The sequence below is a fragment of the Hordeum vulgare genome, chromosome 1H, assembly GCF_904849725.1.
Source record: "Hordeum vulgare subsp. vulgare chromosome 1H, MorexV3_pseudomolecules_assembly, whole genome shotgun sequence".
NCBI classification, from domain to species: Eukaryota; Viridiplantae; Streptophyta; class Magnoliopsida; order Poales; family Poaceae; genus Hordeum; species Hordeum vulgare.
Window position 1 is genome coordinate 4,432,084 of NC_058518.1, and position 27,665 is coordinate 4,459,748.

Here is a 27,665-nt window from a genome sequence, read left to right on the forward strand (position 1 = left end):
AGTCGGCTCTCATCACGTATGTCCTGGGTATCTCCGTGTGACATGGATGAGTTGTCGAGCGAAAGCTCCGGGCTCTGGCGCCGACGACGCCGACGCCCGCTGGCGCCTTTATCTTCCTAAAGACGTCGTTGTGGTTCTCCTCTGTGTGTCTGGGCTCCTGGTGAACACCCTTGTCCATTCCAGACTCGGCAACGGTGACGCTCTGCGTCGTTCTCCCTCCTGAGGGCGTTGTCGTGGAGCCTAGGTGTGCTAGGCATGGCATGGTGTTGTACTCCGAGTTCTCTTTGTTCTTCTTTGGTAGCATAGTCTGTGCGTAGTACCGAGATCCCAAAATCTTCTTTGTAAGGAGTTACAGCTTCACTTTGTATCGTTTGGCCGTGTACTTTGATTGTTCTTTTATATATAAAATGGGGTGTGAGCCTATTTTGAGAAAAAACTGGTTATGGGACTAATGTGTTTGTGACTATACATGGGCAAAGTCTATGAGAATTTGGTGTAATCTATCGTGTACCATCCTTAAAAATGTAGTGAGAACATCGAAGTATTCGGTGAGAATTTGTGCGTGATAATTCGTAGTTCTTTATTCATTTTTGAGTCAATAGGACAAACTGTACCATCAAGGGGTGTTGTCTTTAAGTGTGCTCAATCAAACCTATTTGTTCAAAATTAAAGACTAGGAAATCTCCTTGCACGCAAAGTCGTTAAGCTTGTGTGTCGAAGATGATTCTTCAAAACATTCGAGTTTGATCAATCATATCGGTCCCTCGGGTTGCGACCCTGGTTATAAATAGCCACCTGCCTCAACCATAAGTGGTTGAATGATATGTGTAATTTCAAGGCAAGAGCAACCAATCCTCCTAACGAATTTGGGTGAATTCCAAGTGAGAAAAAAACCCGAGCCTAATTATTAAGTGATTGAGCACCATCGAAGAAATTGATCGTAATTCATTGAAGTTTTGTTGCTCTTGAAGGCCGTGCATCTTTCATAAGGCTAGGTGTCTGTTCGGATCATCTTCCTAACTTGTGGACCTTCCTAAGAGCATCTCCAACAGTCGTCCAAAAGGTACTCCGTGCGTTAAAAGTTACATTTTTTAGGCGCCTGATAGCTTCAACAGAGGCTGTAAAATTATGCGTGTGCTAAAAATTTTTTGGGCACGCACTGAAGAATGCTACCCCGCACACTATATTTGGTGCGCCGGCTTGCGCGTGCAGCAAACTCTGGGCTGCTGCAGATGGGGCAGCTTGATTGGGCTGGATTGGACGTCGCACTAGCACGCGTCCGTTGGAGATGCTTCGATCCCCGTGCTGTAAAAATGCTACGGTGGCACGCTAAAAAATTTATTGGACGCGAAATTTTTACGCTTTGGTTGAAGACCCACTAAGAACAGAACAAAGAAGATGGGAGCATGTGATGAGTTTCTCAAAAAAACAAAAATGTGATGACTTTTCTTTTTCAGCGAAGGGAGGATGGACTCAGGGCCCATCAGAGACCCCTTATTGCTGGTCAGTTCCCCTCTCTCTTCTCTTGAAAGAAAAACGTCCGCCGTCGCCTCCAATCCTTGCCGCGGCGGCGTACCGGCGTATACCGGCGTGGCAGCGAGCGATACTAGGTCTGCCGGCGGGCTTCGACGCCGATGCGCCTCATCGACCGGAGGTTCGTTGCTCCCCTCCTCTGGTCTACATACACATGCTACTGTACAAGTCTGAATCTTGGTCAACTGGTTGGATTCTAAAGAATGCTACTACTGTATTTCTTTCTCTAGTTGACATGTGAAGCGACAGTAGAAATTTCCAAAAATAAGATCACTTTTGAATTAGCTTATTGTTCGCATTTGTAGCACACACGCACACAAAAAAAGAAATGTTTGCAGGGCGCATTTGTAACATTCGACCATTGAAGCAAATATTTGTGGGTTGGTTTAGGTCAATGCCATGATCATTCAGCCCACTGCCTTGTTGACTGACCTTTTGGCAGGTAGCATGATCATGATCATTCAGGTGGGAGTATTTGTGGGTTAGCACTACCCTGCAGGGCTCACTGTTACAGTGCAAGATGTGAAGAATCCAGCTTTCCTGTTGAGCTTGGTGGGAGGCCGGCCATGATTGACTTGCCCATGTCCCACGGCAGCCATTGTGGAAGCCTAATTCATGGCTGACTTACCCAGGTCCATGGCCACTTAGTCGTGGAAGTCCACTTTGGTGTGCCTGCCGTCTAGCACATACCTAGTTTTCATGGTAATGCTGATACTGCCTGCCTTGTATTATGCAGAGAGATAGCGGTCCCAATCTGAATTGTGCCACTGCTGTCCTGGTCTGAACTTTGGTTGGTCCCAAACTGAATTCCACATGAGACAGTCAGCTGAACACCCTTTCGAATCACAGTTTGATTGGTCCCGGTCTACATACCCATTCTCTTCTTCCTTTGAATAGCAGAGCAGAGCACATTCACATTCGCACTCTTCGAATCGGGCCACTGCTGCCCTGATCCGAATTTGATTGGCCCCAAATGGATCGTAGTGACATTACGCGTGGGACAGTCAGCTGAATATGTTGGAAGATTAGGCAAGTTCATGATTAATTCCAGTAAATAATTCATGACTAAAACAGAAGATAGCATGTAATACTCTAGCAATCTAGAAGAGCAACCGAACATGCACAACATCACCGTGCAAGAAGCAGCAACTACAACGATGAACATTAGCAGATTACGAATAACATACTGTTTGTTAGTTGAAGCAAGAGCGACGTGTTGATGATGATGTTGACGACGATCCTTTGTTGATGGCGATGAAGACGACGGTGAGTAGCACCGCCCGACTTGGGCGGTAGACGACCCATGGCGACGATCCTTTGTTGATGTTGGTAACCTAATTCGTCCTCTTTCGGTGCATGATCGCAAAGACGAACGGTTCCGAAGACCTGCTCTCTCGCACGCCGATGCACGCCGGCGTTCGAGATGAGGTAGACTACGACGGCGGCGTAAGTTGTGAGACGAGACAAAACCCTAGATGTTTTCGGTGTTTGTTTGGCCTACCACGGTAAGCAGTATATATATAGGAGGACCAAGATTGATACCGTGTCGCGATCACGTCTCAAACCGGCGTGGCAGCGAGCGATACTGATTCTGCGGGCGGGCTTCGACGCCGACGCGCCTCACCGACCGGAGGTTCGTTGCTCCCCTCCTCTGGTCTCATATCCCGTGGCAGAGTTCCGACTCCGCGTGCGTGCGGCGCCGGTGGGAGGAGATGAGGAAGCTCCTCTGCTACGCCGACAAAGTGAGCCGCCTCATCTGCATTACTTCTTGCCTGCAATTAGCTGAACCACATCAGACTAGGCCCTGCTGCTGATTCATATGGTCATGCTACCACATATAAGTCTAAATCTTGGTCAACCAGTTGGATTTGGAAGGATGCTACATATTTGTTTCTCAGTTGACATTGATGTTGGAAGTGACATTAGAAATTTCCTCTGTATTGCCGCCGGTGCCAAAATGAAGCCCTCTTTTCCATTAGCATATTATTTGGGTTGGATCATTCAGGCCACTGCCTTGTTGGTGGATGAAAATATTCAGACCTTTTGTCAGTTCGAACTCCCAGATCTCACTATCATAGTGCAAGCTTCCAAAAAAATAGAGCTATTGTGGAAGCCCCACGATGGACTTGCCCGTGGCCCACGGCAGCCATTGTGGAAGCGTAATTCATGGGTGACTTGACCCAGGTCCATGGCCACATGGGAGTGGACATCATGCATCATCTTGAGTCCACTTTGGTGTGCTACTAGGGAGAGCTTGTCGGCCATGCCGACTAGCACATACACTAGTTTTCATGGTCCCAATCTGAAACCTCATCTCAATATGTCCCAGTCTGAATTTGGTTGGTCCAAATTGATCCGCATGAGCAGAGCATGCCCTCCTAATCCAAATTTGATTGGTCCTGGTCTACATATGCCCTTCTTCGAATAGCAGAACTGAGCACATTCACATTCACACTCTTCGAATTCGGCCACTGCTGTCCTAATCCGAATTTGATTGGTCCCAAATGGATCGCAGTGACAGTCAGCTGAACATATTATTGCTTCCTGTTCCACTCTATATATGCATCCTCTTCCTCCTTCTTTGAAAAACAGAGCAGAGCACATTCACACTCTTCACCATGCCTCTCCTCTACATACTAGTTCTTGGGCTTCTCCTCTCACGCACTCCTCGCTGCTCCTCTTCGTCCACACCTGCAAGCGATACCCTCACTGAAGGCCAAGTGCTCGCCGTCGGCGAGAAGCTCGTCTCGACGAACGGCAAGTACGCACTCGGCTTCTTCCAGCCTGCAACGAGCACCATCAGTAAGTCCCAGAACACCACCAGCTCCAGCTCCAGCTCCAGCTCCAGCTGGTACCTTGGCATATGGTTCAATAAGATCCCGGTTTTTACCGTTGTGTGGGTTGCTAATCGGGAGCAGCCCATCCCCCATTCCAACATCAACTCAACAAAGCTCAAGTTCTCAAGGGACGGCAATCTTGTCATTGTCACAAACCGTGCCGATGCCGTCAGTGAATCCCTTGTTTGGTCCACTCACATTGTTAATAGTACACAAACCAGTAGCATAAACACCACGACCTCTGGTGCCGCTGTTCTCTTGAACAGCGGAAACCTTGCCCTGCTCACAAATAGCAAAGCGATGTTGTGGCAGAGCTTCGACTACCCAACGGATATCGCGCTTTCTGGCGCCAAGCTTGGTTGGAACAAGGTCACCGGTTTCAGTCGCAAGTTCATATCAAGGAAGAGCCTCATTGATATGGGCCTCGGCTCGTACAGCCTAGAACTAGACACCAGCGGCGTCGCCATCCTCAAGCGCCGCATCAATCCCTCTGTAGTCTATTGGCATTGGGCCTCCTCCAAGACATCATCACTGAGTGTTCTTCCAACCCTCAAGACAATTATAGATCTGGATCCACGCACCAAAGGCCTGATGAACCCTATATATGTTGACAATGACCAAGAGGAGTACTACATGTACACTTCGCCGGAGGAATCATCGTCTTCCCTGTTTGTCTCACTAGACATCTCTGGCCAGGTCAAGCTGAATGTTTGGTCAGAAGCCAACCTGTCATGGCAAACCATATGTGCTGAGCCTGCCGATGCCTGCACTCCAGCTGCTACCTGCGGACCATTCACAGTCTGCAACGGCAATGCACAGCCATCCTGTGATTGTATGGAGGGCTTTTCTCGGAAGTCACCACAGGATTGGGAGTTTGATGATCGAACAGGAGGATGCATCAGGAACACACCTTTCAATTGCAGCACTCGTGGTAACAACAAAAACATGACAAGTTCAACAGACATATTCCACCCCATTTCTCAAGTTGCATTACCCTACAACCCACAAAGCATTGATGTTGCTACCACTCAGAGCAAATGCGAAGAAGCTTGTCTCAGTTCCTGCTCCTGCACTGCTTATTCCTATAACAATAGCAGATGCTATGTCTGGCATGGTGAATTGCTCAGTGTAAATCTGAATGATGGAATTGATAATAATTCTAAAGATGCTCTTTACCTTCGCCTTGCCGCGACTGCAAAGTTTGAAAAAAAGAAGAAACAGACAAACATTAGATTTGTAGCTGCTGCAAGTATTATTGGTTTTGGGTTACTGGTGCTGATGCTGTTGGCACTGATTTGGAGGAACAAATTCAAGCCATTATACAACAATCAAGTTAGTGGTGGTGGGATTATGGCCTTTAGATACACTGATCTAGTTCGTGCTACTAAAAACTTCTCAGAAAAGCTCGGAGGGGGTGGTTTTGGTTCAGTATACAAAGGAGTATTAAACGGCTCAACTAGTATAGCAGTGAAAAGGCTTGATGGTGCCCGTCAAGGTGAGAAGCAATTCAGGGCTGAGGTGAGCTCAATTGGACTGATCCAACATATTAACATAGTAAAATTGATCGGTTTCTGCTGCGAAGGTGATCACAGGTTACTTGTGTATGAACACATGTTAAATGGTTCTCTTGATGGTCATCTATTTGAGAAGAGCAATGCTGCTGTTGCTGTCCTAAATTGGAACACCAGATATCAAATAGCCTTAGGAGTTGCCAAAGGATTGTCTTACTTGCATCAGGGTTGTCACAAATGCATCATACATTGTGACATTAAGCCAGGAAACATACTCGTGGACGCATCTTTTGTTCCTAAAATTGCAGATTTCGGGTTGGCAGCGTTTGTGGGAAGGGATTTTAGCCGAGTTCTGACTACATTCAGAGGAACTGCTGGTTATCTTGCCCCAGAGTGGCTTAGTGGAGTTGCAGTCACACCAAAAATTGACGTTTACGGCTTTGGTATGGTACTGCTGGAAATCATATCAGGAAGGAGGAATTCCTCGATTGAAACACCATACAACACCAGCGACAGTAGCAGTTACCAGAATGTTGAATACTTCCCTGTGCAAGCCATCAGCAAGCTTCACAGCGGAGATGTGAAGAGTTTGGTGGATCCACAATTACATGGGGATTTCAATTTGGAAGAAGCTGAAAGAGTTTGCAAAGTTGCATGCTGGTGCATACAAGATAATGAGTTTGATCGTCCGACTATGGGTGTAGTAGTCCGGGTTCTTGAGGGTCTGCAAAAGATTGATATGCCCCCGATGCCAAGACTACTTGCAGCTCTAACGGTCTAACAGAACTGTCTGAAGCTGCAACTTCAATGTATTATAATAACTCATAGTGAGTGTTTGGTATATAATCAATGTTATAGATCTTTGTTTCAGCACATTCTTCAAAATTGTAATGTTGAGTGGAAGGAATAAAGCAAGCATTTGTATCAATGTAAACAAGCAGTTGCTAAATCGTCTGTTATTGGCTTGAACGGCCTGCCTCCCAAATTCTCCGTTCAGGTCACCGAGGTCGAGACGCACGTCTCCCTCCCTCCCTCCCTCCCAACCCTAGCCGCCTCCCCCTTCCCCTCCCCCTCCCTTCCTCGCCGCCGCCTGAGGCAGCCGCGGGGCAAGCCCGGGGCGCCAAGGATGGTGGCGGCGGGGCCTAGGCTGCCCTGCCTCTGCATGCGGAGTCCCGGATCTGGAGCGGCGGCTCCATTGGCGAGGCACGGCAGGTTAGCAGCCGTGCGGGAGGCGGATCCGGCGTCTCGGCCGCGCGGGCGGCGGGATCCGGTGGTCGCTGGCGTCCGGCGACGGCTTTTGCAGTGGCCGGTGCGCGCGATCTAGCGCCTCCCCTCCTTCCCTGTTCGGCGTGCGGGTCAGCCTGGTCGGGCCGCGCTTCCTTGGATTGCCGGTTTTGTACAGGAGGTGCTGCTAGTGGTGGGGATCTAGTTCGGGCAAGATCCCTGGTCGGCCATGGTCGGCCGCGTCGACGGCGACACATGAGGGCGCCGTTCCCCTCCTTGGAGGCGTCGGTATGGACTGATCCCCTCACTTCCCCTTCCCCTAGGTCTTCCGGGCGAAAGCCTTACTTTGTTGGGCGGCGGCGGCGCTCACGGCGCCGTTCCCTTCTTGAAGGCGCCGCTTTGGAACCTTGGGGCTGGGTGGCGCTTGTGGGTGGTGGGCGACGGCGGTGGTGCGACCCTATCCTACCATGGATCCCCGTCCTGCTTGGAGATGGACTCGCGTAGGTGGAGGTCGTCGTTTGGCGTCATGATGGCGTCGATGGCGAAGGCACCTGCCAAGGCTGGTACCTCAATCTGATCTGAAGATGGACCAGTGGAAGATGGCGGCGACGACACATGTGAGTGCGTCGGACCGGTTTTACCCCGGACCCGGTATGTGGCTCGGTCAGGGTCTCCGGCTTTAGATGTTAGGCTTAGGTGAGAGGTCTGGTTATTTGGTCCAGCTTGCACCCCTTCATCATATGGATAGGAGTAGCGGCAGATGTTGCCAAGATGGTGGATTCAGGCATATTGTTGTACTGCTTTGTAAGGTCCTCGAGAATAATCAATAAAATGGCCGCATGCATCTCCCAGATGCAGAGGCCGGGGGTCATCCTCCTTTTCTAAAAAAAAAATCGTCTGTTATTTGCATTTCTGTGATAAGCAAGCATTGCAGCAAAATATGGCAGAACAAGAAATATACATATGTTTTGTTGTTGTGATAGTTTGATATATATCCTTAAATCCTTGAATCAAAGGAAGATCTTGATATTTATATCCCACTATGTGTTCGTCACCAAGAGCCTGCATAGTCTGGTCATGCCTCATACTCCCTCGATGGTGGGGCCTCTTCTCGCACGACGACAACAGCCTGGACCCACAGTGCCGACACAGCTGTCTGGCTGCGAAGGAAACATGCTCAGATGAATGATAAAATGAAACCAGGCTTGAAGATGACCAAAGATGACATGAAGGTATGTGAAAATGTTGACTATTACTACATACTTGATCTGTGTTGCTTTTTCTGCTATCACCATCTTCTTGAGGATATTACTGTGTTTCTTCGAGATTATAGTGATGATAGAATTCTTGTTTCATAATATTCACCATATATTATAGTAATGCAATGGCATTTCTTTATTTCTGTAGAATGATTCTGCTCGAAAGTAACGTGGTTAATATGCCGTTTCTATATACAGCAACCTAGAAGAAATAGTCACCAGTGGACGGCAATTCGTCTGATAAAGTGCTCTGGCTCCTTGAGTCCATGCTGGCAATGCAGAAGCATCCTCCTAATGTACTAACTGCATCTGGAGCATCTTAAATTCTATAAATTTGGTAAAGGATTCCCCACCAGCGGCAAAGAACTATTTCTATTCTGATCGCCGCATTTTTTCTTTCCTTTCTACTGTTTGCAAATGTCTTCAAAACATCAACGAACTTCAATGTTACCGTGCTGCTTCTTGCTACAGATGCGATAGGCCTCCTTAGGGAGGCAGGGGAGTAGTTCTTCTGGGTGTGAAGCTGAATGCTCCTTGGCTTCAGCTTCTTTTCTTCTTCTTGTGTTTTAACTTCTTTTCTCCAGCTGCTACCTCCAGCAGTCTTGTATAGTTTTTCCCTCTAATATATTGAAAAGGCAGACCTCCTGCTATTCCGGTCAAAAATATATATATATGCTGTATTCAGGTATTTAGGGCCCGTTTGGTGTCACTGCGCTCCACGGCTCCGCTCCAAAAGAGGATGGAGCTCTAGTGCAAAATCTTGGAGTGAGCAAACAGCCGCTCTGCAGATATTAGGAGCCGGTGGATTACCGAACCGGTCCTTAACTTCTCAAGGTACTGCATTGCACTGTGCTTACAGCCTTACACCCTCCTACGAAATTGCACGTTCTGTTTGTATTTCTGTGGTCACACTTTTGTTTGTCTTTCTATATTTCCAGTTGTAGCAATGCACTGGAGGAGATATAGAAGAAACTCCCTCGCTGTTACTTATTTATTAGGATTTGCCAACATTGCCAAACTATGTCTAGCACTATATTACTTGTTGTTCTGTGTGTTGCCATTTCCCCTATTCTGCCAGGCTGCCATGCTCATTGAAGCCACTGGCATGAGGTTTGATGAATGGTAAGCTAGGGTCCACCGGAAAGTTCTTGCTTTTTAAAAATAAATGATATTTTCTAAAACTACCAAAATTCGTTGTTTTTCTAGGAAAAAAGTTCATGATTTCAAAAATTGTTGATGTTTTTAAAAAAATATTTCGTTTCAAGAAGAGAATGTTTTATTAAACGTGAACACTTCTCAAGTTGGGTGGGCAAATTATGAATGATTTTACAAAACGGGTACATTTTTTAAACTATTAAAAAATGCAAAATAGCTCAGTTGTCAGAAATGTTAATTTTTAAGCAGGAACATTTTTGGAAACTTCCGGGTTTTTTTTCAAAACACGACCGCTTTTTGAAATTTGCAAAAATATTCTAACGGGAACATTATTTGGAAACACATCATTTGGTTGCAAACGTCAACAGTTTTGCAAGCTCCTGATTTTTTTTTCTAAAACAGGAAGAATTATTGGAAACACGAATATATTTTTGAATTTTGTAAACATTTTTTGAAAAACACAAACATCTTTTCAAAAATAATAACTGAAAAAGGAAAAAAACAAACAAAAAGAAACCAGAAAAAGAGATAAAGACACAGAAACAAGAAAAACTAATATGGTTCAGGAACCTCCTATAAGGTCCCCAAAACCGTAAAAGATCAGAAGGGAACCTCCATTTTCTCAAAACCGTGGTTGCTGGAATGATTAATGGGCGATTGCTCGTGAAGCCTGTATGAATCGTTGGAAACTTGACGCAAGACGCTTCATATAGGATTTTCCCCGACCGCTTTGCCCTACCCACTTCATGGGCAAAATGCGAGACCATGTGTTTTCTGTAGAAGGAAGATGAGCCACACGGGACGACGGCCTAGCCAAGATTATGTGAACTGAGCTCCAACTTAGTTTTGCATATAGTCAGGCCTCTGGTTATCATTACCTCTTCTAGTCTGACATGTTCATCGTCACGGTGTCCTGTGCTTACCAGATCCTATTCGGCGCCTTTAGCGCTCGTTAAAGGAAAAACTGTAGGAAGAAAACACCCCTTTCTGCTTCGATATATTTAGCGGTTCAGCCCATCTACGCACTCATGTAATGTCGCAATGAAGCTCCTAACAGATTTTGGGAAACTTCTAGAAGATTCTGGATTAGTTTTCATGACCTGTTTTCTATCCAGTTTTTCATATATTTTGTTTATTTTATATTTTATTTCAAATGCATGATTTTTCAAATTTAAGAACTTTTTAAATTTGACACTTTTCAAATTAGATGTTTTTTTCAAAACTGATTAACTTTTTTCAAGATTGTGAACTTTTATCAAAATTGATTAATATTTTTGCAAAATTGATGAATTGTTTTAAAAATCTATTAACTTTTTTAAAATTTGTTGAATTTTTACAATATCGATGCTTTTCTAAAAATCAAATTATTTTAAAAAAATGATGATCTTTTTTAAAATTCATGGTTCTTTTCATTTTCCTATTCAGATTTCATGATATTTTTCTTACTTTTTGTAAACTTTAAAAATTAGCTGACACCGCACGCGTTGCTGCGGGACTGAAACTAAAAGTGAAATGTTGTAAACTAACTGCGGGACGACGGCCTAGCCAAGATTAACTTTTTGTAAACTTTTTTGAAATGTTGAACAGATACATTTGGTACAAACATGAAGAGATTACTATGTAGAGGACTGAAATAATTCCAACACTCGGTTGGCTTATAGTGACTTCCAAATAGGCATTTGTTCACCTACATGCAAATGTTCAAATTCGTTACCTACCCTTGAGCACCCGAAAAATAAAATGGACATAAAAACAAACTATGGCCATATATATCATAGTAAGGAAACAACTAGCTCAGATATACGTTCCAAATATCCAAATGCTTCATGAATAATATATGTCTATGCGTATCTTAAGGCAAATTTTAACATACTCCCTCTTACCTCCTCTTTTTTACATGTGAGATGAGAAGGTAAGAGTGAATAAGGCTACTAATTAAAGAGATCAACGACTTAAATCTATTATATACTCTTACCTTTCATGTGAAAAGAGGGGTAAGAGGGAGCATGTCAAAACTGCTCATATCTTAAAATTCCTAAGGAAGCAGTAGTGTACACAAACAAAACTAAAAGTGAGGAAATTTTGTTATGGCATGAGAACTATTTCTGGAACGCTCGTAGCTGTAGGTTATCCCTTGTCTACCAAATTTCCTACTCAGATGCATTTATATTTCTTACTCCGAACAAAGCAATAATTAGAAATTGTTATTAACAAATGAAGTTCTAAGATATGTGTTTGCATTAGTCACATGCATACATGGCCAAACGGGCTGGCCCGGCCCGGCACGGCCCGCCGAGGCACGTTTAGTAATTGGGCCGTGCCGTGCCAGCCCGTGGGCTACGCCTCCAGGCCCAGGCACGGCCCGGTTACTAAACGGGCCGGCCTGCTGGCCCGATTAGCACGCTGGGCCGCATAATTTCAGCCTCATGGGCTTGTTTTTAGGCCTATTGGGCCATATATTATGTATATATATATTTAAAAAATAAAAATATGTAAAAAAATTAAACGGGTCGTGCCGTGCCGGCTCGCGTGCCCAGCCTCCAGGCCCAGGCACGGCCCGAGGCGTGTCGCATGCCTGGCACGGCCCGTTTAAATCGTGTCGGGCCGGACCCGTGTCGTGCCGTCTTGGCGGGCTGGCGGGCCGGCCTGTTTAGCCCGGTCCGTTTGTCCAGGTATAGTCACATGATCCATGTAGCTAGGTAATCTATGATTTTCATGACAACATGCAGCCAACACTTATGCTTACATGAACTGAAAGTGAAACACACTTTTTTTACTTACCTAGGTTATCCTTTGGAGTCTTGGTTCCTTGAAGACTTTGGAATAAAGAGTGAACTCTAGGGAAGATAACCAAAACACATGGCGGATGGACTCTTCATATTTACTCCAAATATTTTGATTTATAGCCACTCCATCAGTATCGCCATTGGTTAGAGGCTACAAGGTCACTTTGTAAAGCTGAGGCATGACAAGGAGACAACATATGCTTGGACAAATGAAAGTATGTTTTCTCATCAAAAAATAAAATTGGAAGTACTTTAAGCATGAATTTTGTATTGTGTCCCATAGAGTTAGGGAAACAATCTACAGTGCTCACTAATTAGTTGGCCTAATCTTTTTTGGTGTTTCAGTACCCTGCATGTTAAAATAAATTATGGAAACCTAACCCTCGAAGTACCATAACATCTATTCTTTGATATTCCAATGTAGGAAATCAGATAACAAAATTTGACAACAATGCAAAAGAACAACCAATAAGAATGGATAGTTGGACCGGCAAACAACACCAACATTCATTCATCTATGAATATAAATATAACAGCATGACAAAAACTAATCTGTGAATTATGCAAGATAAAATGACAATAAAATAGCAAGATAATAGGTTACGATTGGGAGTGGATCAATGGAGGAAAGTAAAAAAAACATGGTACAAAACAGATGCCATGAGGAAGGTACCAGCTCGCGATGGGGACTTGAAATTTCACCCAGTACTATACTTAGCGGAAACAAGCATGCAGATGTCGATGCTATGCAGCAATTTTCGTCAACGGTTGCAACAAAAGAAAAAATTGTAGCAAAAAAAATATCTATGTGATCGTAGCAAAAAAACGAAGAAGATGATTCGTGGTAGCAAAAGTCAAACGCCAGTTGTAGCAAATATCTACGTGACGTGTATGCAACTTTTTTAGTGAACGGTTGCAGCAAAAAATGATGCCGGTTGTAGCAAAAAATAACACGGTTGTAGCAAAAGTCAAAACGCCGGTTGTACCAAAACTCCAACAAACTCGAGTTGCAACAAAACATATATGCAGCTTTTTTAGTGGACAAATGTAGTAAATAAAAAACGCTTTTAGTAAATATAAACGTTGGTTACAACAAATTTAGATGAGAAAAAAAGCTGCATGAAAAATGTTTGTATCAAAATAACACATGGTTGCAGCAAATTTGACGAAAAAATGTTGCATGCACCTGCCAGCGAGGCGCGCGACCGGCTGAACGATTCGGCCACGCCGGGTGGAAGCGTTTACCTTTTATTTTCCCATGTTCTTCCAGTTCGTCCCCTTGTAGCGTCCAAAGCGCCTGCTCCTCCCACGAAACAAAAGCAGCTATAGAGCCCACGATGATAAACATCATATCCATACCATTGGAAAAAAATGCAAGTACCAGATGACAGTATCGAGGAAGAGCCAAGAACGATAGAGAATTAACTGAATTGCTACTGTAAGGCGGCATACTTGGAAGTGCTCACTATCGTAAAGGAAAAAGTTGGCCTCAGTTGATAACATCATACTATAGAAATGTGAGGAAACAACCATATATGCATCGGAACTCCGTAAGGAAACATTTTAATACAAAATGTGGTTAAGCAACAAACCAAATCTAGTTCGGTTGTGTATTGCCATCGGTGCTATTTGTCCAATTCTGCTTTGACATATGGTGAAGCACCACGTAATTTGTTGTTTCTCTGGTGAATGATCTTGCAATCTATAGAAGATTTGACCCTGAACTTATGTTAGTAGTATTACACATGACATATAACATTCAGGCCCCAACCTCATCCTTAAAAGTATGACAACAAAGTTCAAAAATAAGCATAGATGGTAGAAAGACAAACAATCGCTTGGAACGATTTCATGCGAATTGGACTAGTGTCAGTTGAACTTATACTAAATTTCAAGCGAAATCAGACTAAGCGAAACTCAAGCTCGAGCTATAAAAAGTGACTCGTGCTCAGCTTGTAACAATCTCAAGTCAGTCTTGAGATAATTCCGAGCAAAATAAGATGATTCTTTTTTCAATAATCTAAGACATGTTTTGTACAAGAAGGTCACAACACAACACACAAGAAACCACTATAAAATATCATCCAGATCGTAATGGTCATAGTATAAATTTATTCAAGGTAATTTTACCTATTCTTTCTCAAAACAGAAGACTTGTACGTACTCCCTCCATCCGGATTTATTAAGAGCACCACAAGCATGTCCATTTTTATAAGGCTGGTCATAGTAGGGGTATCATAGCTAGTATCATAGTCTTGGGACTAGCAAACATGCTGATGTGGCAAGTAATTAAAGAAGAGAGAGAGGGTTAGAGTAACATAGGTAGATACTGTATCATGTTAAATGCTATACTACTATGTGTCATGCATGTCAATAAATGAGATCACCTATGATACTAGTTTATGATACTATGCACTATGAAGATAATATCATACAATAGTAACATACGCATGATACTACTATATATTACTCTCCACTATGAGCAGCCTAAGGCCTTGCTTTGAAAACCTACATGTATGCAACCATTTCATTGATTGTAGCAAGAGGCATTGTTGCTAGTCTAATGGTTGAATCATAAATACGCTGCCTGCATGCTTTTCCATTGACTGCATGTGAGTGTGATGAAAGGGTTAATATGAGCAAATTACTGTGTGTCTTGGTCCAAGAGAAGTTGTCTTCGGGCCCAGTAAAATCAGACAGAAGAACTTAATAGCAAGATAAAAGAAAAGGTGCATCTGCTCTCAAATTTGTGCCAAAAGTAACAATATACTCCTTACAATAGTGAGAACTTCCAAGTATGCCGCCTTAGGTTGGCCATAGTGGGGGTATCATAGCTAGTAACATAGTCTTGGGACTAGCAAACATGGTGATGTGGCAAGTAATTAAAGAAGAGAGAAAGGATTAGAGTAAGGGGGTGTTTGTTTCCAAGGACTTTTTTGTTGTAGGGACTAAAAAAAGTCTCAAAAAGTCCCATGTGAAACAAACAGGAGTGACTTTTAGGGACTAAAAGGGGGTATTTGAGACTATTTGAAGAAGTCCCTATGGGAGAGTCTTTTTGGGACTTTTTTGACACTTTTTCCAACAATGCCCCTACTTTTAGCATGTCATTTAATAACTACTACTACATTACTAAGGGTAACATGGTCTTTTTGCATGTCATTTAATGACCTCTAGTCCCTATTTAGTCCATGAAAACAAACGGGTAGGGACTAGGGACTTTTAAGTTGGGACTAAAAAAAGTCTCGAGACTTCTCAAACAAACATGGCCTAACATAGGTAGATACCGTAACATGTTAAATGTTATGCTACCATGTGTCATGTATATCAATAAATGAGATCACCTATGATACTAGTTTATGATACTATGCACTATGAGGGTATAGTATCATACAATAATAACATATGCATGATACTACTATATGTTACTCTTCACTATGAGCAGCCTTACAATAGCAATTCAGTTAATTCTATCCATTTACAATTCCTTGCAACTCTATCCATTTACACACGCAGTGGAAGCTGAGCCGTGAGTGTGGCAACTTGTGCTCTGCAGCCTGTGCGCAAATCACACACACGGGCACATGTGTTGAAGATAGGGCTACACAATGAGTAAAACTAATAATGCTTGCACTTTGAGATTTTCTTTGCAAGAGGTTGAAGCTCAGATCTCTACCATCAGCGTCGTCATCGAGTACAACTGTACGTACTAAACAACACTTCAACTGTACGTGGTTGGGCGATCGATTTCTGGTCCATTACATCAATTTATGAGCGGATGGTCCAGTGAAATGAGCATGAGAGAAACTTGTTGCCGCATGCCCGTCGTGACTCATAATGAATGCATGGATCCATGAGCGATGACATGACATATGTACTCTACGTATCAGTGGTGGAGGCAAATGAATTAATGGTGTACCAAGCACCATCGTTTGAACATTGAGTAGTAATATTTTTTTCTTTTGGAAAGGAAGATTACCCGGCCTCTCTCTATCTGCCCAATGCATACAGGCATTTTATTAATTATTCATAAAGACCTTACAAAACAATATATTATATAGTTTGAAATCAACATTGGATAATACTAAACTAATATAAGAATCACTAGAGAGTATATTTTTCATTGATTGCCCCATCAGGGAACCTTCCAATCTTTGCTTGCCCTGCCATTACCCACTAATACTGACCTAGCTAGAGAATGCACGCTTCTTGGTGCTAGCATGAGATAGGACGAAAAAAGTAGTTCCAGTCGCTACCGGAATCGACGTCTTTAGCCAGAGTTAGAGTCTTTACCGTGGTTGGCAACGGGGTGACGAAAAGCCATCTATGCCGAGTGTATGGTTTCATCTGAACTCTATTCAGAAGTGACAAGCCAGATTTGTGCATTCCTCTGTCAAATGAAGGACCTTAAGCAATCGGAAAACTAAAGCAAAATGGTACAAACATAGGGACGTGCTATGCATCCGTCGGCTAATTTTTTAAAGATTAATCGCGTCGTGAGCCGCCAGAGTTGCTGCATCGAGCGAGCCTTGTTGCAGAATTATTTCAGCAACATACATCTTGTTGTAGAGTTATTATTTTTACAGCAACTGTTTTGTTGTGTTCTTTTTTGCAGCTGAGGTTTCATTGTAATCTCTTTATTTTGCAACTAAGGACTTGTTGCAAAAGATTTCCGCAACAGAGGTTTTGTTCAAAAACACAGATCCGTCATAGACTATTACAACGTCGTATATCTTTCAGAAACATAATCCCTTCCCTACTGCACAACCGTTATGCGGGACGTCACTTGAACGCATGTCATGCAGGAGAAAAGGCGGACGCGATCACTAAGATCCGCCCGATGATAGTTACCTTTTCCGAAAAACAAATGGTAAAGATAACAAGAGTAGAGCAATCAGACGGTTCAGAAGTTAGAATCTTTACCGTGGTTGGCGGCGGGGTGACGAAAAGTTTCATCCGAACTCTATTCGGAAGTGACAGGTCAGATTTGTGCATTCCTCTCAAATGGTCTGAACTTTATGAGCTTTGCTACATCTATGTACACCTCTTACAAAAACTTACATAGCAGCTCACGTGGCTTAGTTTGGTTGGAATAAGGGGGAGGCTGGGCCCCACCCCCTGAAAATGGGGGGAGAAAGAAAGGAGGATTAGAGGCAGGTTATGTAACTCTTCGTAGCTTTTCCGTAGGTGTAGGATTTTTGGAACTTTAGAGCATCTCCAACAGGCGCGCTTCGCGCCGCGCCTAAAAAACGAGTTTGCCGTGCGCTGGTCGCCTGGTTTGGCGCGTCGCGCAGCGCTGGCTCCAGCAGTAGCTATAAAATGCAGCGCGCGCTCCGCTCCAGCAGCGCGCAAAAATGCAGCGCGCGCGCCGCTGCAGCAGCGCCCAAAATGCAATGAAACATTCATCATAATAATGCCCTCACCCTCCTCGTCCACCTCAAACTCATGGTCGTCCAAATGGATGTCATTGGTTTGAGACCAATGCGAATTGTTGGACCCAACACCCATAGTTGACATGTATGCATCATCGTTGAGACTACAAAGTTTTGTGACAATGCAAATAAGCTATCTATATGATGATGCATTGAAAAAATAACAAGAAAATAGAAGTTGGAATTTTTTTCACCTTGGGGGCATTTCATCGAACACGTGGTGCGCGTCCGCCGCTGGCTCAACGAGTGAGCTCGTCGGCGCTTCGGTAGACGCCGCGCCCGGCCGGCGCACTGCAACCTTCTTCTTCGGCTTCGAGCTGCCGGAGTCGTCCGTCGTCTTCTTCATCGCGGATGTTTTTCCTTTCTTCCGCTCCAACGGTGCGGCGGCGGCACGGGACGGCGCCGGCGCGACGCCACCCGTCGGCGTGGTCATCCGCGGCGGCAAGGAGGCTGTGCGCGAGGCCGACGGTCGGCGGAGCTCCGGCGGCGGCGCAAGCGCCAGCGCCAACGCCAGCCGCGCTAGGGTTTTCGGCGGAGGCGGTGGCGGCGGCGACGGCTGCGGCGGCGGCGGCGGGGGGGGGGGGGGGGGTCGCGGCTGTACAACGGGGTCAGTGGGGCGCCGGTGTGCGCGTCCATGGTTGCAGGGGCGCCGGCGCCGGCGCGCGCGGGAGAAAGGAGGAAGAATAGGGAGAGTTTGCGCGTGCGCTCGAGTCTGCCGCGCGCCGAAGTGGACGCCTGAAATACACAGCGCGGGATGGGGCTATGACCAGCGCGTCCAAATCGTTTTAGCGCGCGCGGTTTTAGCGCGTCCGCTGGAGCTGTCCGCCGCGTTGCGCGCGCGCTATATTTACTTTTTTTGCCGCGCGGCGCTAGTATAACGTGGGTGTTGGAGATGCTCTTATATATCAATGTTGCTCCACGGACCCAAAACCAAACCAACCAAGACAGAGCACACCAACCTAACGAGCAAGAGAACGCATGGCCGGCCAGCCGTCCTACTAAACTCCGGCCATCCTCCAACGCCTAGTCAACCAGCCCCCTATCTCCACCGCAGACTGTGGCCATGGCGTCCCCTGGATCCTCATACAATCTCGTGGAGACGAAGCCGCCCCTGCCCGCGAAGCTCGGCCCGCGCGGCGCGGCCATGGCGGCGACGAAGATGGCGGGGACGTACGACATGGTGGAGCCGATGAAGTACCTGTACGTGAGCGTGGTGAAGGCGCGCGACCTGCCCACCATGGACATCACCGGCGCGCTGGACCCGTACGTGGAGGTGAAGCTGGGCAACTTCAAAGGCGTCACCAAGCACCTGGTGAAGAACCCCAACCCGGTGTGGCGGCAGACGTTCGCCTTCTCCTTGGCCAACCTTCAGTCCAACCAGCTGGAGGTCATCGTCAAGGACAAGGACACGGTCCTCGACGACTTCGTCGGCCGCGTCGTCTTGGACGTGTCCGACATCCCCGAGTGCATCCCGCCGGACAGCCCGCTGGCCCCGCAGTGGTACATCCTCACGGACGCCCATGGGGGGAGGTTCCACCACGGTCACACCCTCGGCGAGATCATGCTCGCCGTCTGGATCGGCACCCAGGCCGACGAGGCGTTCCCGGAAGCATACCACTCGGGCGCGCACCCGCTGTCGGCGGAGGGGCTCGCCAGCACGCGCGCCAAGGTGTACTACTCCCCCAAGCTCATCTACCTCAAGGTCTCCGTCATCGCGGCGAGGGACCTCATCGGAGCAGAGAATTCAAACGACCCGCCGGTCAAGCCCACCATCGCAAAGATCCAGATGGGAGGGCAGATCCGCCGTACGCGGCCGGGGCAGCCGCCGGCAAACCCGGTGTGGAACGACGAGTTCATGTTCGTGGCTTGCGAGCCGTTCGAGGACCCGCTGGTGGTGACGGTGGAGGAGAAGGTCGCCGCCGGGTCAGACGAGCCCATCGGCCGCATCATCATCCCCGTCGCAGCAAACGCGCCGCGCAACGACCTGGCCAAGTCGGTGGCGTCGAAATGGTTCAACCTGTCGCGGGGGATGACGGTGGAGCAGGCGGCGGCCGATGTCACGACGGGCACCAAGAACCGGGAGCATTCCAAGACGTTCGCCAGCAAGATCCACCTCAAGATGAGCCTAGAGACGGCGTACCATGTGCTGGATGAGTCGACGCACTACGCAAGCGACCTGCAAACCTCGGCGAAGAAGCTGCGGAAGAGCGCAATCGGCATGCTGGAGGTGGGCATCCTCGGCGCGCGCAGCCTCGGCGGCAACAAGAACCCCTACTGCGTCGCCAAGTACGGCGCCAAGTGGGTGCGCACGCGCACGCTGCTCGGTACCGCCGCGCACGCGTGGAATGAGCAGTACACTTGGGACGTGTTTGACCTCAGCACCGTCATCACCGTCGCTGTCTTCAACAACAAGAATCTCGACGGCCATGGCGATGCCAAGGACGAGAGGATCGGCAAGGTGCGTGTCCGCCTTGCGACGCTAGAGTCCGACCGCGTGTACACGCACTACTACCCGCTCGTGTCGCTGACCCCGGGTGGGCTGAAGAAGACGGGGGAGCTACACCTGGCCGTCCGGTTCACTTGCACGGCGTGGGCCAATATGCTGGCACAGTACGGGCGGCCGTTGTTGCCCAAGATGCACTACACCCACCCTATCTCCGTGGGGCAGCTGAACTCCCTCCGGTTCCTGGCGATGCAGATGGTGGCGACGCGGCTGGGCAGGGCGGAGCCGCCGTTGCGGAGGGAGGTGGTGGAGTACATACTGGACGTGGAGTCGCACATGTTCAGCCTGCGCCGGAGCAAGGCCAACTTCAACCGCACCATCTCGCTCTTTTCCGGCGCATTGGCGGCAGTCAAGTGGTTCGACGGCATCTGCAAGTGGAAGAACCCGCTGACTACCAGCCTCGTCCACGTGTTGTTCCTCATCCTGGTGTGCTATCCGGAGCTGATCTTGTCGACGGTGTTCCTGTACATATTCCTGATAGGGGTGTGGAACTACCGGCGGCGGCCGCGGAACCCTCCGCACATGGACACGGCGTTGTCGCACGCGGAGCAGGCGCAGCCCGACGAGCTGGACGAGGAGTTCGACACGTTCCCGACGTCCAAGCCGGGCGATGTGGTGCGTATGAGGTACGATCGGCTGAGGAGTGTCGCCGGCAGGGTGCAGACGGTGGTCGGCGACCTGGCCATGCAGGGGGAGCGCGCCCAGTCCCTGCTCAGCTGGCGAGACCCTAGGGCCACCGCTATGTTCATCACGTTCTCATTCATCGTCGCCGTCGTGCTCTACTTGACGCCATTTCGGGTGGTGGCCGTCCTCGCCGGCCTATACCTCCTCCGCCACCCCCGGCTCCGGAGCAAGCAGCCGTCGGCGCCCTTCAACTTCTACAAGCGCCTCCCAGCCAAGGGCGATATGCTCCTATGACCATGCCATGAATCTTTCTTGCATGGAGTTATACATATTTTTTTTTCAAGTATATACATTCACTACTATACTACTCCATGAGATCCATCACAAGATGGATATCGGTCACACTTGATCAAACTTTATGAAATTTCGATTCATTCACAACTAATATGCAGAGTAAAAAGGGCGATATGCTCCTATGACCATGCCATGAACTTTGTTGCATGGAATTGCACATATTTTTTCAGGTATATACATTCACTACTGCTATACTAGTCCATGAGATCGATCACACGATGGATGTAGGTCACACTTATCAAACTTCATAAAGTTTGTATTCATTCAAAACTAATATCCAGAGTAAAAAGGACCGGAGGGAGTAGCACTGATTCATGAATCATCTTTAGGAAGTGGACGTACGCCACGGTTTAGTCTGTTGGAAATATGCCCTAGAGGCAATGATAAAATAGTTATTATTATATTTCATGTTTCAAGATAATCATTTATTATCCAAGCTATAATTGTATTGAATGAAAACATAAATGCATGTGTGGATATATAGACAAAACTATGTCCCTAGTAAGCCTCTAGTTGACTAGCCAGTTGATCAAGGATGGTTAAGGTTTTCTAACCATATGCAAGTGTTGTCACTTAATGACTGGATCACATCATTGGAATAATGAAGTGATGGACAAGGCCCAAACTATAAACGTAGCATGTGATCGTGTCATTTTGTTGTTATTGTTTTCTGCGTGTCAAGTATTCATTCCTATGACCATGAGATCATGTGACTCACTGACACCGGAGGAATACCTTGTGTGTATCAAACGTCGCAACGTTACTGGGTGACTATAAAGGTGCTCTATAGGTATCTCCGAAGGTGTACATTGAGTTAGCATGGATCAAGACTGGGATTTGTCATTCCGTGTGACGGAGAGTTATCTCGGGACCCACTCGGTAATACAACATCACATATAAGCCTTGCAAGCAATGTGACTAAAGTGTTAGTCACGTGATCTTGTATTACGGAACGAGTAAAGAGACTTGTCGGTCACAAGATTGAAATAGGTATAGGAATACCACGATAAAATCTCGGGCAAGTAACATACCGAAGAACAAAGGGAATGGTATACGGGATTATATGAATCCTTGGCACAAAGGTTCAACCAATAAGATCTTCAGGAATAGATCATCACCATCACCGGCGCGTTGTCACGCTACCGGAGAACTCATCTACTTCCCCGTCTCTCTAGCTGGATCAAGAAGGCGGAGATCGTCATCGAGTTGTACGTGTGCTGAACGCGGAGGTGCCGTCTGTTCGGTGCTAGATCGGGACGGATCGTGGGACGACGGTGATTTGAATCACGAAGTTGTTCCACTACATCAACCGTGTTTCATAACGCTTTCCGCTTAGCGATCTACAAGGGTATGTGGATTTGATCTCCCTCTTGTAGATGAACAACACCATGATAGGTCTTCGTGTGAGTAGGAATTATTTTTGTTTCCCAAGCAACGTTCCTCAACAGTGGCATCATGAGCTAGGTTCATGCGTAGATGTAATCTCGAGTAGAACACAAAAGTTTTTGTGGGCGTTGATGTATGATTTTCTGCCCTCCTTAGTATTTTCTCGATTCGACGGTATTGTTGGATTGAAGCGGCCCGGACCAACCTTACTCGTACACTTACGAGAGACCGATTACATCAACTAACATGCAACTCGTTGCATAAAGATGACTGACGGGTGCCTGTTTCTTCAACTTTACTTGAATCGGATTTAACCAAGGCGGTCCTTGGAGAGAGGTTAAATAGCAATTTGCATATCACCATTGTGGTTTTGCGTAACTAAGATGCGATCATACTAGATACCCATAGCAGCCACGTAAAACATGCAACAGCAAATTAGAGGACGTCTAACTTGTTTTTGCAGGGTATATACTGGACGTGGAGTCGCATATGTTCAGCCTGCGCCGGAGCAAGGCCAACTTCAACCGCACCATCTCGCTCTTTTCCGGCGCATTGGCGGCAGTCAAGTGGTTCGACGGCATCTACAAGTGGAAGAACCCGCTGACTACTAGCCTCGTGCACGTGCTGTTCCTCATCCTGGTGTGCTACCCGGAGCTAATCTTGTCGAAGGCGTTCCTGTACATATTCCTGATAGGGGTGTGGAACTACCGGCGGCGGTCGCGGAACCCTCCTCACATGGACACGGTGTTGTCGCACGCGGAGCAGGCGCAGCCCGATGAGCTGGACGAGGAGTTTGACATGTTCTCGACGTCCAAGCCGGGCGATGTGGTGCGTATGAGGTACGATCGGTTGAGGAGTGTCGCCGGCAGGGTGCAGACGGTGGTCGGCGACCTGGCCATGCAGGGGGAGCGCGCCCAGTCCCTGCTCAGCTGGCGAGACCCTAGGGCCACCGCTATGTTCATCACGTTCTCATTCATCGTCGCCGTCGTGCTCTACTTGACGCCATTTCGGGTGGTGGCCGTCATCGCCGGTCTGTACCTCCTCCGCCACCCCCGGCTCCGGAGCAAGCAGCCGTCGGCGCCCTTCAACTTCTACAAGCGCCTCCCAGCCAAGGGCGATATGCTCCTATGACCATGCCATGAATCTTTCTTGCATGGAGTTACACATTTTTTTCAAGTATATACATTCACTACTATACTACTCCATGAGATCCATCACTCGATGGATATCGGTCACACTTGATCAAACTTTATAAAATTTGAATTCAGTCAAAACTAATATGCAGAATAAAAAGGATCGAAGGGAGTAGCAACCATTCATGAATCATCTTTAGGAAGTGCCCGCTTTATAGGCCCCTTTTGTTCCTCTATCTCACACCAGCAGCAAGCAAGGTAGCATGCATTATGTATCTAGGCTCTCTGTTTCTAAATATAAGTCTTAGATTTCATTAGGGGTCTACGTACGAAACAAAATGAATGAATTTACCCTCTAAAGTATTTTTATATATGTCTGCATGTAGTCTATTAAATTTTTTTTAGAAAAGGAGGTCAAACCCCCGGCCTGTGCATCAATCGATGCATGCAGCCATGTTATTAATTATTTCACAAAGGTTTAACAAGAGTATACATCAAACTACCCAAAGCCACCACTCACACCTACAAACTCGATAATATGGAGTGCTCTCACTTCACATATCTAAGACCGGTGTTGTTTCCAATCCATCCACATAACGTATCGGGAATAACAGTTGGTGCAGCACACCTAAAACGCACACCTCGCGCACACGTTTTACCAGCCGCCATCATCCTCGAACCACTGACCCATCTTCAGGAAAGAGATCTGCATCATCCTTGCCAGTCCAATCATCGGTCGACGCCACCACGGCGCCCAACGGCGTCACCGCCCTGCGCTCATCCGTCCAGCGGTGAACTCTGGGATATCTGCCGTGCGTAGCACCTGCCAACCAGGCATGACTCAGCGTAGCACCTGTCGTCCAGGCATGACTTGACAGCTCCATCGAAATTCCGTGCAAGACGAAGCCGCTCCACCTCCTGCCTCAGTCCGCTAGCGCTGCTCCACAAACGATGCTCCCAAGAGAGAAACGGCACCGCAGTACGCCATCGTCCGATCTGGAAGACCAGATCCTAGGGTTTCCCCCGAAGCAGTGCCCACCACCAGTAACCGTTCAGGACCCACACAGTGCCCACCACCACTCAGCCCTCAAGGCGACGCCTTCAGGAAGGTCACGACGTCAAGAGTGCCGCCGCCGCCCACCGAAGTTAGGGTTTTCATGTGATAGCCTGGCTTATTAGGGATATAGACTACTCATATCAATAAGGAATTCCTTCTTTTCCGGGAGCCCACTCGAACAGAACTCCCAAGTTAAGCGTGCTCAGCTTGACTCCCAAGTTAAGCGTGCTCAGCTTGGAGTAGTTCTAGGATGGGTGACCGACCGGGAAGTTGATCCCGGGTGCGCATGAGTGAGGACAAAGTGCGCAGAAAAGACTAGTATTGATATGTGGGGTCAGTATAGATCCCGCCAGGAGTAACGGCCGCCGGCGGGTGTGTCCGGGGCGTTACATTTCACCCGAGAGGCAAGGAGGGGGAGCAGAGGAGCAGATGTATACCGACGTCTTCAAAAAGAAAAACTGCGCCCTTGAGCGACGTCGTCGGCGAGGCCGGCCTGGGCCAACCAAGGGGTTTCCCCCAATCCGAATCTCCTCCACCGACTTCACCCGCATGCAGGGCACTGGCAAACGCCAGCATCGCCAGGTCCGCAGGAGAGAGGCCCACATATAAGGGCTGGAGGACAGCGGCCAGATCTGGCGCCGCCGGCCGCCATATAGCCACCACGGGCTGACCATAACCAGGAGCACCGCCCCTTGACCGGAGCCGTAACCACCAAAACCGTGGCCGCCGCAGACAACGCCCCAGCCACCGCAGACGCGTTCGGCCGCCGCTCCACGCGCGACCCGCATCCGTCATGGCAGCGCCGGATCCCGCAGCACCCGAGCCTGCGGGCGAACGTGGCAGAGCCGGAGATGCCGATTCCGCCAGATCGATCCCGCCTGCCACCGCAGACGCGCTCGGCCGCCGATCCACGCGCAACCTGCATCCGCCATGGCAGCACCGGATCCGGCAGCACCCGAGCCCGCGGGCCAACGTGGCAGCCGATTCCACCAAATCAATCCCGCCGCCAGAGCCTGAGGCGCCCCGCCGCCGCCATCCCCGGGGCGCGCGCGGCTTTGCCGGCGTCCCCTCCGGCAGCGGCGAAGCGGGTGGGAGGGCGGAGAGGGGCCAACGGCAGCGGGAGGATTCGTCCCTAACGGCTGCCGCACACTTCGATCAGACGAGCCACCGGTCGGCGGCGAAGGAAGCGCGTCCGCGGGGGAACCGACGGATCGAACCTCGCGAGGCGGATCTGGCTCATGTAGTCTATTAATGAAACCTTTAAAAAGACTTATATTTAAAAACGAAGGGAGTAGATACAAAAAGGTATGTAGGTGGTTGGAGTGCAAAGATGGATCGTTAGTTTGAATTATGAATCATGGATGGCCATCGTATTCTTCTTTACTACTATGCATGCAGGACCGTCGAGCGGCATAAATATTTGCAATGGACCAGAAATTGATCGATCAACCACCCTTGTCCAAACCACACACACAGTGGGGCAATGCATTTGTAGACGAGGATGATGTGTAAGGCATTGTACAATACAAGTTATTTAGGGGAGGTGTTTAGAAAAATAAATCAGCCTTTTCTGATGCATCGGGACAAATAAGTGTTGATTTAAGAAAAACTTAATTTATTTTTTAAACAGGTCCTCTAAACATGTACTAGTGGCTCCGCCTGCAAAATAAACTACTAGTGGCTACCAATGCTGGGCGGTGGTGTAAAGTGTAAAAACGAGAGAAGGGAATAAAATGATGGAACCGTTGCTTTCATTGATGGATTGAGAGTATATATACCCCTGGTACAAGGCAGTTACAAAGAGGCAGTTGCTACAAGTAGCAACCGACATAGCGGGGATTAATCCTTTAATTAATCTAATTAATTTATTTCTAACACTTCCCATAATCACTGCTTGTCTTGGATATTTATTATCTTGATGAAGACTCCTCTTTGTATGTGTTTTTGAGAATGTCCATCATCTTGGTGAAAGCCTCTGTATAATCTTGAAAGTCTCCCCCAAAAACCCTGCGGGAAAAAATATGAGGAGAATAGTGTAGATATGTTGCTAAAACTCCTTTAATCCCGGTGGGAAAATAATAAGGAGAAAATAGTGCAACATATAATGATTATTGTTTCTTGATAACTCAATCGAGAAAACCTTTGAAGGAGAAAAATCAATTGTGAGTTTAGAGAACAATTAATATGTCTTACATACTTCCTTTAAAAACCCAATAGGGAAAATAGAAAGTATGGCATATGATTTTGATAATATATTGCCTCATTAAAAACCTTTTTATGAGAAAACTGATGCAAAACTCATAAAGGAAAAGAGTACAATAATTATTATCTGGTGATAATTAATGGGTTATGAGTCTAGGAGTTTCTCCCCCTGAAATTTGCAAATCTCGAAAACGTCTCATACCAATTCCATGAATATATTTCTGGAATGTTGAATTTGGTAAAGACTTTGTGAACAAATCTGCTAGATTGTCACATGATTTGGTTTGCAAAATATCAATTTCTCCATCCTTCTGTAATGCATGAGGATAGAATAACTTAGGAGAAATGTGTTTTGTGATATTACTTTTCACATAACCCATTTGCATTTGAGCAATGCATGCTGCATTATCTTCATATTAATAGTTGGTGATCCTAATGAACCAACACCACATGAAGTTTGAATATGGTTAATCATCCTCGAAGCCATACACATTCTTTAGATGCTTCAAATAATGCAATAATTTCAGAATGATTAGTGAAGGTTGCTACGAGAGTCTGTTTTGTTGACTTCCATGAAAAAGCAGTTCCACCATATAAGAATACGAAACCTGTTTGTGACCTGGCATTGTGAGGATCAGATAGATAGCCAGCGTCAGTATATCCTACCATAGT

At 47.0% G+C, this 27,665-nt stretch overlaps 3 protein-coding genes and 1 long non-coding RNA gene across 4 annotated transcripts; all 4 read left to right on the forward strand.

The window, feature by feature from the left end:
* Window positions 1-4,041: 4,041 nt before the first annotated feature.
* LOC123425794 (G-type lectin S-receptor-like serine/threonine-protein kinase At2g19130) lies at window positions 4,042-6,830 on the forward strand. The gene has a single exon (XM_045109563.1). The coding sequence runs from the start codon at window positions 4,152-4,154 to the stop codon at window positions 6,660-6,662; it is 2,511 nt and encodes an 836-aa protein (XP_044965498.1). The 5' UTR covers window positions 4,042-4,151; the 3' UTR covers window positions 6,663-6,830.
* Window positions 6,831-8,006: 1,176 nt separating this feature from the next.
* Window positions 8,007-13,033, forward strand: LOC123425959. Its single transcript, XR_006621975.1, has 3 exons — window positions 8,007-8,337; window positions 8,563-9,198; window positions 12,305-13,033. It is a non-coding gene; the product is annotated as an uncharacterized LOC123425959 (long non-coding RNA).
* A 5,635-nt stretch (window positions 13,034-18,668) lies between these two features.
* Window positions 18,669-21,264, forward strand: LOC123425878 (FT-interacting protein 7-like). The gene has a single exon (XM_045109663.1). The coding sequence runs from the start codon at window positions 18,798-18,800 to the stop codon at window positions 21,153-21,155; it is 2,358 nt and encodes a 785-aa protein (XP_044965598.1). The 5' UTR covers window positions 18,669-18,797; the 3' UTR covers window positions 21,156-21,264.
* Window positions 21,265-21,433: 169 nt separating this feature from the next.
* On the forward strand, window positions 21,434-24,041 carry LOC123394984 (FT-interacting protein 7-like). The gene is made up of 2 exons (XM_045089896.1): window positions 21,434-21,443; window positions 23,065-24,041. The coding sequence occupies exons 1-2, from the start codon at window positions 21,434-21,436 to the stop codon at window positions 23,730-23,732; spliced, it is 678 nt and encodes a 225-aa protein (XP_044945831.1). The 3' UTR covers window positions 23,733-24,041.
* Window positions 24,042-27,665: the final 3,624 nt, after the last annotated feature.